The 13,844-nt window shown below is 38.5% G+C and overlaps 1 protein-coding gene across 5 annotated transcripts in view; it reads right to left on the reverse strand.

Annotated features, from left to right (window-relative positions):
* The window catches only part of patj (PATJ crumbs cell polarity complex component), a 317,427-nt gene that overhangs the window by 205,084 nt on the left and 98,499 nt on the right, over positions 1 to 13,844 (reverse strand). For 4 of the 5 annotated variants that reach the window (XM_072273781.1, XM_072273782.1, XM_072273783.1 and 1 more), the window contains exons 19-21: positions 11,405 to 11,614; positions 9,185 to 9,304; positions 5,851 to 6,186 (exon numbers count right to left, since the gene is read on the reverse strand). In XM_072273781.1, the coding sequence (XP_072129882.1) occupies positions 5,851 to 6,186; positions 9,185 to 9,304; positions 11,405 to 11,614 (666 nt within the window). The remainder of the gene's footprint in view (positions 1 to 5,850; positions 6,187 to 9,184; positions 9,305 to 11,404; positions 11,615 to 13,844) is intronic. The other variant, XM_072273784.1, reaches the window with a different exon arrangement.

A 13,844-nucleotide genomic window follows, 5' to 3' on the forward strand; every position in this document is an offset into this window, starting at 1 on the left:
AAACACGAGGTCAGCCCTAAGTTTACGATGATGAAGCGTACAAAATTATGAGGGGTATAGATAGTGTAAATACAAGCAGGCTTTTTCCACTGAGAGTGGGTGAGATTAGAAGTAAGCCCATAGGTTGTGGAATCAGTCCAGTGTTGGAGTGAGTGCAGTTATTACCTCTGGTTTAAGAGTCTGTTGGTTGAGGGGGTAATAAATGTTCCTTAACTTGGTAGTGTAGGACCTGAGGGTCCTGAATCTCCTTCGTGATAGAAGAGAGCATGGCCTGGATGGTGGGGGTCCTTGATGATGGCTGGTTCGATGTTGTCGTTTAAAGTTAAATTGGATAGATATATGGACAGGAAAGGAATGGAGGGTTATGTGCTGAGTGCAGGTCGGTGGGACTAGGTGAGAGTAAGAGTTCAGCACAAACTAGAAGGGCCGAGATGGCCTGATTCCGTGCTGTAATTGTTATATGGTTATATATAGATGTTAACCCTTTCATTCCTGAAATCATTCTCATGAACCTCCTTTTGGACCCTTTCCAATGACAGCACATCTTTTCTTAGATAAGGGGCCCAACAGTACTCACAATACTCCAAGTGAGACCTCACCAATGCCTTATAAAGCCACAGTATTGCATCCTTGATTTTATATTCTGGTCCTTTCAAAATGAATGCTAACACTGCATGAACAATTCAACCTGCAAAAAATCCTGTACAAGGACTCCCAAGTCCCCTTGCACCTCTAATTTTTGAAATTTCCCCCCACTCAGAAAATAGACTATGACCTTATTCCTCTGCTAAATGGCATGACCATACACATACCTACACTCTATTCCATCTGCCACTCCTTTCTCCATTCTCCTAATCTGTCACCCTGCTTCCTCAACACTACCTGCCCCTCTACCTATCTTCATATGGTCTGCAAACTTGGCCACAAAGCCATCAATTCCATCATCCAAATCATTGACATACATATATACTGTAAAATATATAAATTTAAAACAGCACTTGTGATAGTCACTTCACTCATGACTCACAATCTTGGTATCTTTAGCATATATAAATGTTATATTACCAAAACAGAAATAGTGAAATAGTTTAACTAATTATGCAAAACACTAAATCGCAGAATCTTAATTAAAAAGTACACACACACATACACACACGTATATATACATTCAAACAAGATTCATTCATTCTTGGTGTCAGTGTAGCATTGTTCATTTGATTTTAATGTTACTCTCAGGTTCTTAATGGAAGTGCCGTGTAGCAAGTTTAACATGCATTTCAATACAACAATTAGGTAGCATTTAAATCAATAACTTTGGATTAATATGAAATTTAAATGCATATACAATGGACATAACAGATGTGCAATCTCCCCTGACATGTTTTACTACATACATAAAATGCTGTGTGTTAACAAGCCTTAGAAAGGGGTTCATGCTATCTGTAATCACCCCAGAAAACATAATAGAGTTTCATTAACATAATACTGTATCACCAGTTTGAGAGCAGTGAGAGAAGAGTTAACAGATGATATGAAAATATTGCTTTTATTGACTTTAAAGAGGAAAGCTTTGGTCCTCTAGAAGGTATAGGTAGTCCAGGAAGTTGAATGGAGAAATGGGAAAAGGAAATTAAATCAGGCAAGCATGTGCAATGCATTTAGGAGGCACAGTAATCTAACAGGATGCACAATTAATGGGATATTACTGAATAGTGCAGAGGTACAGAGGGAAATACAAAGATTCTTTAAACATAGAACATAGAATAATACAGCACAGTACAGGCCCTTCGGCCCACAATGTTGTGCCGACCCTCAAACCCTGCCTCCCATATAAGCCCCCACCTTAGATTCCTCCATGTACCTGTCTAGTAGTCTCTTAAACTTCACTAGTGTATCTGCCTCCACCACTGACTCAGGCAGTGCATTCCACGCACCAACCACTCTCTGAGTAAAAAATCTTCCTCTAATATCCCCCTTGAAATTCCCACCCCTTTTCTTAAAGCCATGTCCTCTTGTGTTGAGCAGTGGTGCCCTGGGGAAGAGGCGCTGGCTATCCACTCTATCTATTCCTCTTAAGGTAGCAGATAGATGAATCAGTGGTTCAAAAAGTATTTGGGGTACTTTCCTTTATATTTTATATCTTCATTATTAAGAGCAACAAGGTATATATGAACTACAACACTAGTCAGCCAATGGTTTTTGTCACCAGATTGATCAAAGATTAGAGAAGCTGAGATTTGGAATAACAAAAGAAAAGGAGTGATGTAAATGAGGTATGTATCTAAAATTATGATGGTCCTTGTTAGATAAAGAATCTATTAAAAAAAAATCTATTTTTCTCTTTATAGAATGAACAAAAAGGATATAGAAATTTTAACCATTCTTTTTCTTCTGATGCAGTCCCTCGTGACTGAGAGTGATTTACTTCCACACCAGCTTGCAGGATGGGAAGTGACCGATGAGGTCACTGCACAAACTGTAAAACTGTCACAAATGACACAAGGTGCCTGAAAGAGTAGACAGCTTATGAAATGACCTACTGCTTCTGCCTTTTATGCTGTGTCCTTGGCTGTTCCTAAACCATGGGCACAAAATTCTCAGAACTATCTCAAATGTTCCTTCTCAACTTTGAACGATGAAAGGAAAAGGATTTTCAAGAATCAGTGAGAATGTTATCTGAAAAGTTGCCAGAGCCAGAAATCTTGATCACATTTAAAATATAGTTGAGTCTGTACTCGAAGAACTATGATTGCTGGGTTACAGATAAAGTACTGGAAGACAAAATTAAGCTAGGTGGCTCTTTCTGAAGATATTAATAGCTTTTTTTAAATAATAAGGGGTAAAAGAGAGTCAAGGGTAGGCATAGGACCAATAGAAAATGACGCTGGAGATATTGTAATGAGAGACACAGAGATAGCAGAGGAACTGAATGCATATTTTGCATCAGTCTTCACAGTGGAAGACACCTGCAGTATACCGGACATTCAAGCGTGTCAGGGAACGTATGTGCAGTGAAAATTATGATTGAGACGGTGCTCAGGGAGCTTAATGGTCTAAGAGTGGATAAATCTCCTGGACCTAACAGAATGCACCCTCGGGTTCTGAAGGCAGTAGCTGGAGAGATCGTGGAGGCATTAACAATTATCTTTCAGGAATCGATAGATTCTGGCATTGTACCCAGATGACTGGAAAATTGCATATGTTACTCTGCTATTTAAGAAGGGTGGGAGGCAGCAGAAAGGAAACTATAGACCTGTTAGTCTGATATCAGTGGTTGGGAAATTGTTGAAATTGATTGTTAGGGATGAGATTACGGTGTACCTGGAGGCACATGACAAGATAGGCCAAAGCCAGCATGGTTCCCTGAAAGGAAAATCCTACCTGACTAACCTATTGCAATTTTTTTGAGGAAATTGCAAACAGGGTAGACAAAGGAGATGCAACAGATGTGGTGTACTTGGATTTTCAGAAGGCCTTTGACAAGGTGCCGCACATGAAGCTGCTTAGCAAAATAAGAGCCCATGGAATTACAGGGAAGTTACTAGAAAGGGTGGAGCATTGGCTGATCGGCAGAAAACAGAGTGGGAATAAAGGGATCTTATTCTGGCTGGCTGCCGATTACCAGTGGAGTTCCATAGGGGTCGGTGCTGGGACCGAAGCTTTTTATGATATATGTCAATGATTTGGTCTATGGGATTAATGGTTTTGTGGCTAAATTTGCTGATAATACAAAGATAGGTGGAGGAGCAGGTAGTGTTGAGGAAAACAGAGAGCCTGCAGAGAGACAGATAATTTAGGGGAATGGGCAAAGAAGTGGCAAATGAAATACAACATTGGAAAGTGTATGGTCATGCACTTTGGTGGAAGAAATAAACGGGCAGACTGTTACTTAGATGGGGAGAGAATTCAAAATGCAGAGATGCAAAGGGACTTGGGACTTAGGCCTTGTGCAGAATACCCTAAAGGTTAACCTCCAGGTTGCGTCGGTGGTGAAGAAGGCAAATGCAATGTTGGCATTCATTTCTAGAGGTATAGAATATAAGAGCAGGGATGTGATGTTGAAGCTCTAAAAGGCACTCGTGAGATAACACTTAGAGTATTGTGTGCAGTTTTGGGCTCCTTATTTTAGGAAGGATATACTGACATTGGAGAGGGTTCAGAGAAGATTCACGAGAATAATCCCAGGAATGAAAGGGTTACCGTATGAGGAATGTCTGGCAGCTCTTGGGCTGTATTCCCTGGAATTCAAAAGAATGAGGGGGGATCTCATCAAAACATTCAGAATGTTAAAAGGCCTAAACAGATTAGGTATGGCAAAATATCTCCCATGGTAAGGGAGTCTAGGACAAGAGGGCACAACTTTAGGATTGAAGGACATAAATTTAGAACAGAGGTATGAAGAAATTGTTTTAGTCAGAGGGTGGTAAATCTGTGGAATTTGTTGCCATGAACGGCTGTGGAGGCCAAGTCATTGGGTGTATTTAAGGCAGAGATAGATAGGTTCATGACTAGCCAGGGCATCAAAGGGTATGGGGTGAAGGCAGGGGAGCAGGGATGACTGGATGAATTGGATCAACCCATGATTGAATGGCGGGGCAGACTTGATGGGCTGAATGGCCTACTTCTGCTCCTATATCTTATGGTCTTATCAGACAGAGATTCTGCATTCTGTGGATCACGTGGCATAGGTCTGCATTGCTGATGCTGCATTGTTTAGTTTCTATCTTCTCCTCCTCCATTCATTCATCTTTCTTTTCCTTAAATAGGTACGTGCAATGCAAAGCAAGGAAGTTATATTTTTTTAAATCCTCTAGCAAGAGTACAATAATATTGTTTCGTACACAAACCTAGTTATTCAGCTGTATCATACTCACCTGTAGCCAGCAGATCCTCAGCGAACCCTAAGGGATGACTTCATTGAGAGTTAACTCATTTCTGACTTCTATGCTTGTGCATTGGAACATACAAGTCAGAGACAAACTGCAGCTCAGATGCATTGCATGTAGTCCCTCATCTTTATACCAGACAAGAGCATTCTGAATGGAGTTAAACTCTTAAAAAAAAAAAGCAGAGGGTGTAGAAGATAGCAATGAGATGAGGAGATGTTGTCTTGGAAAAAGAGGAGACAGAGGAAGGAGTATTGAGTATAACGACATATAAAGATTAGTTTTGTTTATTCACAACCAAGAAAGAAGCTGTTGCATAAACAGAGACAAATGTGGGATATTTTATAAGACATTAAAACAATCTTAAAAGTTCCGAGAAAAGTTTTCTGCAAACAATATTGCTAATGCTTTCTTTTTCCCTTTTTCCTATCTGTGCCCTGTGGTGCATCTGACAGCAACCTTGCAATTTCTTTAGCATCTTTGTCTGTTTTTCTTAACAAGGCCGAGTTGCTAGCTTGGCGCTCACCCAGCAAGGATAGAAAGCCTGCATGGAGCTGGCTGGATTCAAACCCAGGACCGCTTGCCTCGTCTTCAGCAGATACATATGCTTGCATAGTTTGATTAAGTGGATTTCCACCAATATGGCTTTTCTTCATCTCGTCTAAAACTACTAGAAACCAAGTGATTCTCACATTTAGTCAACAACATTTATTGCTGTACTTGCGATAGAAAGAAAGCAATTGTATTTATTAATCCAGCAATTCCTGTGTTCTACAGATCCTACTTTTTACTTCTCTACGCAAGTAACTGAGAACACTTACAATTTAGAAAAAAATTACTAAAAACCAAGCAACATTACTTAAGTTTATTGTATGCTTACAAACCAGGTTAAATAAACTTGGGACATCTGATCTGTAAAATTTAGAGATTCTATTTAAGAGCACATCGGTAATATTATACTTACATCATTTGTATCATACGGAAATAAAAGTGAAGTATTAAGAAGCTGGTTATTCATTGTACTTGTAGATGTTAGGGCCAAAGGTTCATAATATTCCAGCTGATCATTTATATTGTGCTGATGAATCGTTTCACAAATTCCTGGGTTCACCTTTTGCTCATCACCCACCAATATTTGCTGCTGTTCATTATTTTGGGTCCACTGATCTCTTGCCAATGTCTCGGTCGTCAAATATTCAGCGGCATCATCAACATTACTGGGACCTAAGTTCAGTAACTTTAAATTCACCTCAGGTTCATCAACTAGCTCTTCTTCAGAAAATGAAGCATCATCAAATTCCTGTTGACGATAGGAAGAAATATTATTGTCAGTTTTAGTTCACTTAAGTAGAAGAATATATTTATCCCTTGGCTTTAAAACAAAGAAAAATCATTCAGTTCTTTCAAATAAAATTGTAACAATAACCTATTTTAAGCAGAACAATGCTCCATGGAACTTAATTAATCATAACATTCAATCATGCACCCATTATATGATGAGCAAGTCCTGGACTTGCACAAATCTACCATGCACCTGGATTGTGCTGAGACACAAATGCTGGTAACATTCATCACTCCACTCTGCCACTGGAGTTCACATGGAGTGTGAAAATTGATCAGTGTCATGCTGAGATTCCTCAGTATTACGCTGGGGAACAGTTCCCATTCAATTCAATCGGGAGTCTCAGCCTGGAGGTTGCGTTTATCTGAAACGCAAGTATTTACCCCTGCATTAATATCTATGCATTAATTTTGGGTAGATGGGGGTTCGTCAGCCGTGACTGGCAGCTCACCTAGGAGAAGAAAAACTCTGATCTCAAACCTCCACTGCCTTGTGGCTATTCCCACTCATGGGGACGGCTTCAGGTGTAAAGCCCAAGGGAACGATCTGGAGCTGGAGTCCCTAAGACAGTCCTACTTTGAACTCAATGCTAGCTGGCAACTCCTGCAATGCTGCTGGTACCGAACTGTATCGGTCTCTGCCATTCCTTTGGGTTCAACAGTTGTGTGAGGAGGGAGCTTGCTACATGGTCAACATCTTGCTCTCCATATCGTACTGCCCAGGCTTGCATATCTAGACAGCTAGGACACAATATCCATGGTCAACTCAGACCGATGGAGGCCTCCTCAGAATGTCTACTAATCTAAATTCGACATTTTATTTTAAATTATTCGTACCAAGCCAGGGACCCAGGTTCAAAAGCGACCTCAGGTCCCACCTGCGTGGAGTTTGCAAGGGATGTATAATGACACAAGTAATAGAGCTGCTGCTTCACAGCTACAGAAACCTGGATTCAATCCCAGCCTTGGCTCCTGTCTTTGTGGAGCTTGCACGTTTGCCCTGTGACCATGTGCTTTCCTTATATGTGCTGGTTTCATCCCATCTCGCAAAGGTGTACAGGTTAGTACATTAACTAGCCAATGTAAATAGGCTCTGTAAATAACCATGATCCTACTTAATGGTGGAGAAACTTCGGGGTTGAGTGAGCCTCTCTTGTTCCTAATTTTGTCCGTTCTTTAATGAGTTATGGAGCCATGATTCTTTTCAATGCACAGTAATGTAGACTGAGGAAAGAGAAATGCTTTAAAGCATTATACATAAGATTCTTCGTCATTTCCTAAAGAGAATCTGTGCCAATGGTAAAGGTCTATTGTTTCTCTTTCTGATGACTAATATCAGGGATCAGTTTTGGAACCTCTGCTCTTTGTAACATACAGTATAATGATCTGTTCAAAAATGTGAACTGATTAGAAAGTTTGCAGACAACACAAAATTTGAAAGAGTTGTGGACAGTGAAGAAGGTTGTCAGTTGGACCTACAGTATAGCCAAAGAAATGGCAGTTAGAGTTTAATTCAGACAAGCACGAAATGTTACTCTTTGAGTCAAGTAAATGGCAGGATCCTTAACAGCATTGATCCACCAAGTTGCAAATGTCTTGGATATTGAAGTCCTCAACACGAGTGCATTCCTCTGTACACCTCAGCATTGCCCTCCATACTTCTTCTAAATGGTGATTTATCAGCTGAGGAAATGAGTTCAATTGCATTCGGCAGCAGGCTTCTTTGCTGACACTAAAATAATTCATGATGTTTAGAAACGGAATATTTAAAAATAATTCATACTTAGGTTACAACCCAGTCCATCATGGGTAAAGTCCTCTCCACCATTGAGCACGTATACATGGAGAGTTGTCACAGGAAAGTAGCATCCATCTTCAGGAACTCCCACAACCCAGGGAATGTTCTCTCCTTGTTGCTGCCATCAGGAAGGTAGTACAAGAGCCTCAGGACTCATATAACCAGGTCCAGGTTTATCACCCCTCAACCACCATGCTCTTGAAGCGGAGAGGATAACTTCACCCAACTTCACTTAGCCCATCATTGAGCTGTGCCCGTAACCTTGTGGACTCACTTTCAAGGACTCTTCATCTCATGGCCTCAATATTTATTGTTTATTTATTTATTATTATTATTTCTCTTTTTTCCTTTGTATTTGCTGTCTGCTTTCTTTTGCACACTGGTTGTCCACCCTGTTGGGTGTGGTATTTCATTGATTTTATTATGGTTATCAGATTTATTGAGTACGCCGGCAAAAAAAACACACCTCAGGGTTGTATATGGTGACATATATGTACTTTGATAATAAATTTACTTTGAACTTTGAAACCATATTAAGGACTTTAGAGGGCCTTCCCTCTGAATGTACATCAATATGTACCTCTTGTTGGCTTTCTCAATTGGTCAGAATGAAAATATACAAGGACAATGATAATAGTGGGGTCAAAGATATTGATTCATACATGCAACTAGTTTTCAAGACATTCTTGCAGTATAGCAGGTGTCCAAAGTGACAAAGACTTTGGACAGTCATTTGGAACTGTTGTGTCTTTGTAAATTCCTGTACTTTGGTTGATGCCAAGTGGTCAATTGAGTTAGCTTTTGTTGCATGTTATGATACCTTTTGATACTGACTATTTTGCAATGCCTTTACAGTTGGCAGTTGGGATAACTGCATTTCTACGGTTTGGAAAAAATGTCTTCTTTCTAAGTTCATTAGTGAATGAGATATTTTAATGATTATCAAACAATTTGCTGGTTGCTGCTGCAATTTATTTCAGACTTATTTAATGAATTACCTGTTTCAGTTATGGCAATTGGCTCAGATCCCCAGATCAAAGGAGGGCTCAACCCCCAGATTAGTAGTCCATTAACAACCACAACACTTCTGACGTGCACCATAAATACCAATGCAGAAATACTTTAAAAACAAGTCTGGACTAATATTAAATGCACTTACATGGGGCACAGGCAGGTTTGCAGAGTAAGCTAAATTTAATATATCTGAATCATGTTTTATATCTTCTCTTGTGGCAACTGAGCCAGCAAAGTCTGAAATGTTATTTTCATTTGCGTCAATCTGGAAAAAAAAATGTGTTATTTTCAAATTAAATGAGCGTTTACTACCATATCTTCAGCAAAAGGTTTTTTTTTTAAACTATTTTTCATTTAGTCTCAATTATTTCTACAAATTCCAGTAGTGCACAAGGATATTAACAAATGTAAAAAGAGCAATGAAATATCTATATAACATTTATACTAAGATATGGTTCCTTCGATAAAGACATCAACTTATTATTCAAAGGTGATCAGTACGGTCACATGTATAGACAAAATATTCTCATTAGTATATGCAGCTGACAATATATTGTACATGTAGAGACATTATTATGCCTCTAATAAGCTTTCTTATTTGATTTTGTTGCTATTCATCTCAATGTTCATGTCATTTGTGTTGATTAAATATGACAATCACTCAAGTCTTTAAAGAAATCATATTCAGTCGAATTGCCTATGCATCAATAACAATGTTATGAACCTTTGTTGTACTTTATTTAAAAAAAGGATTCCCATGTAACAATGAACCAAAGCATAGCCTGTTATTAATCTGGGGCATGCAAAGCTATACTGACTCCTTACGTAGTACACAAGAATTCATTTTTAACAAAAAGCAATAATAGGAGAATTACAGTCAACCTCCGTTAGGAGAAGGTAAACTAGCTCAACCCAATTCTTGCTTCTGATCCATTCTGAAGCTACTTATAAAGATATTGAGCAAAAACGTGCTTCATATCATGTCTGAGAACTTCTTCTATAGTGCCATGGATGCAGAGAAATGGTGTAAGATTCTACAGAATATATAGTAACTGATGTACTGTAGGGTTTTGTAGAGAGGCAGGAGATTTTCTTGAAACTTTTTAGCACAGCTGGACATCATTCACCCCATCGTGTCTGTGTATGCTTTTGAAAAAAACTGCACAGTAAGCTTAGCTTTTCAGCTCTTCTCTGCATTCCAACCAGCCTTACAGTATTTTTTTCCTTACAACTATGTGTAGAATCTTCATTTGAATATAACCATACCTACTTCATCATTAATCCAGATGGTCCATTCTAAACTAAAATGAATTGATACATAAAAAAAAAAGAAAATCTCATCTAGTTCTTTCGCTAATGTTCTTGAATCTATATCTATCTCCTGGTTACCAATCATTCTATCATAGTAAATAGTTTTTTTAAAAACAAATCTTCTCAGAAATTCTCTAATGAAGAGAAAATCATTTCTCCTTATATTGTGCTTCATTCTGATAGATATCCAGTGCATCCACACTCTCCTAAATTGTCAAGTCTGGATATGAGCACTAATTGATTTAAGGCCTTAACAGTTATTAACAAACAGTTACTGGACTTTTTGACTTCACCTATTAAGCTAAGGACACTGCTTCTTTAATAAAGAACTATTAACTTGCTCTGCCTCCTCTCAACATTATGTGAAGCGCCATATGTTTTTGTCATCGTGCCACGTCTTTCATCAATTTTATACTCCTGTGTTCTTCTCCATAAAGTCCTTTTCAAAATAGATCAATTTACAGGATCGATGACATATCTATACAAATCCTATGAAATGCATGATTATTGGTTTCCCTCAATAGTGACATTGCAAATTCCAAAGACAGCAACAAAAGCATCTAATATGAAGCCTATGCTGTTTAACAAAATCACATACAAACCTACCATAGCAGCTTAGTTACAGGATGAGGGATTATCACACACGACATAAACACAAACACATTATGTCTAACGGCAAAAAAAACCAATTTCAATAAAATTCATGGACCTATGTAAAATGAATTTGCTCATTTTCTAACTTTTGTGCTCAAATGTATAAGACAGGCTTCTTAAAGATGAGAAATCTGTATTACTAATTTACTTTTTAGATTATTTTGCAATGAAATATTCAGCTATATCAACCCATATTAGATTTAAATCAAATACATTTGTTGAAAACCTGCGGCATAATACAAAAAAAATGTAACATTTATGTTGAGGAACAAAATTTATACTTCTACTGTAAAATAAATAAATTTATTGCTTTTTTTTGCAGGGTTTCCAAGAGCTTGAGATTGCTTCAAATTATGATGTTATCAAATGGATACATTTCACGAGCAACATTGGTGCTTACCACCATTAGTTTGCAGATGCCAAGGCGGACCTTGCCAGGTGGAGCGTCTTTCAAAGCCTGAACAGCTTCCGCCAAAGCAGTATTCTCTAGATTTTGGTCATTGACAAAGATGAGCCGATCACCAGGTAGCACCCTGCCATCACATTCAGCAACCCCACCAACCACCAAAGAGCGGATAACAATAACAGTGCATGTGGGATCTAAAGGATCCTGCAGAGGGAGCCAGAGACCATAAGAAGTAGATTAGATTAAACAAAGAAAGATCCCTAGCAAGTTTAGACAAAGGTATGCAGCACACAAACCTATCACAGTCATTAATCCCACAAGCATTTAAATTATAATATAACTTTTAATCTGGAAATATTACTTGGAAAAATTCTATTTGCCAGAGGTTTAGTTTGCATTCTTCTCTGAGAAAGTCAACCAACATTTATTAATCAAAGTTAAACAGCTTTAAAGAAAATACATTCAAAACTGAAATGCCACTTTATTTGAACAGTGTTAATGATAGGCAATGCAGAGGTCACATTCCATTTGCCTTTAACCGTAACGCACCATTAAAAAAAACTTTTTTTAGGAATAGATGGGGATGGGGAAGAGGAAGGGGAAGGGGAAGGGGAAGGGGAAGGGGAAGTGCACAGTTGTCAGCTTCCTCCCATTCATCACCACAATCAATCTGAAAGGCCAGGACAGCAATGTCCAAGTGATTTTGTACATCACACACAAGGAAAACTATGTAAAGCTGAGAATGGACTATAAAATTCTATTTCAAAAATTAAATAAATTTATTCATTAAGATTTTTGCATTGCAAAATAATGGAGATTAAAGTTAATAAATCAGCTGAAATAAATCGCCGCTGGCTGCAAACTCTGACCACGAAGCAACCACAGCAGAGGACGTGAAGAAGCAAGGCCCTGCCTATTCTGGATCCATGCCCTGTCTTGCAGTAAAAGTTGCCTGCTTTAAAAAGAAGCCATGCTAGAGGATGAAAGCAAATCCTCATGAAAACTTAGTGAGGATTGATTGACAAAATATATTGTGGTCAGAATTCCATCCTCCCCCCAGCAAACAGTAGTATGAAGTTGAAGTATACAGCTCCTGACCAGTCATGACTGAAATTGGCATTGGTATATTTGACAATATAATAAACACAGTGAAAAACAGAATTATCAATTAAAATGATATAAATGCATTCTTAAATACTCTCATTACTCCACATAAGACATAAGTATACTATTCTTTAAAAATGATTATTTTTATAATATTTATGTTCTTGAATATTCTTCATTCATAATAATTTGTTCTTGAATATTCTTCATTTATACACAGTGAAACAGCAAATAATGACAAAGGCCGTTTAAATCAACCACATGATTGTTGACAAATCCAAACGGGCAACGTAATAATACACACACACACACACAATGCTGGAGGAAATGGTGGGGGGGGGGGCCTTTTTTCCCAGTCTTGACGAAGGCTGGGAGCCTGAAACATCTACTGTTTACTCTTTTCCATAGATGCAGTCTGGCCTGCTGAGCTCTTTGTGTATATTGCTTAGATTTCCAGGATCTGCAGATTTTCCCTTATTTGTGACTGGCAACATAACAGACCACAGTCATAGAAAAAAGTTGTTTCTCGGAATAGAGGAAAATTGAATAGTAGGCATTCCACAGAGCTGCATGTTAGAATCACCGTGTTTTTTAAAACATTTATTACTTGTGTAGGCTTGTGACTGAAAGCCTGAATTTCACTTTTTGTGAACGTCACAGAACTCAACAGTACTGTGAACTTGGAAGAGGATATTGACATAGTGTAGCAGATTATCAAAAGGCTGGTGGAATGGGCAGATGCATGGCAGCTGAATTTTAAGACAGGCAAATATGAGTGATATATTTTTGGAGGAAGAATGAGGAGAGGCAGTTTAGAATAACAAACCTAATTCTAAAGGACGTTGAAGAGTGGAGGAATCTGGTGGCACACATGTACAAATCAGTATAAGTGGCAGAGGCAGGTTGTGAAAGTGGGTATAAGGCATATAGAATTCTTCACTTTATCATGAATCCAAATCCCTTAGCCATCATGTCCATGCCAGGCATCCAGAATCTACCTACAATAATCTCATTTTCCAGCCATTATTCTGCCCACGTTACCAACACATCAATATTGTACTGTAGGGGCATGCAGTATAAAAGCAGGAAAATCAAGCTGAGCTTTGATCAAATGCTGGTCTGGCTTCAGCTAGAATGTTGTTTTCAATCCTGGATGACACAACTTAAGGAGGATGCAAAGGTATTAGAAAGAGGTTCAGAAAGAAGTACAAGAACAGCTCCTGAGGTAAGGGACAACAAAGATATAAGGGGCTAGGACTTTTTCGTGTTAAGGATGAGGGGAAATTTGATACAAGTAGATGAAGTAGTGACAAGTCTAGAGAGGATAGAA

Source organism: Mobula birostris, chromosome 12, assembly GCF_030028105.1.
Source record: "Mobula birostris isolate sMobBir1 chromosome 12, sMobBir1.hap1, whole genome shotgun sequence".
Taxonomy (NCBI): Eukaryota; Metazoa; Chordata; class Chondrichthyes; order Myliobatiformes; family Myliobatidae; genus Mobula; species Mobula birostris.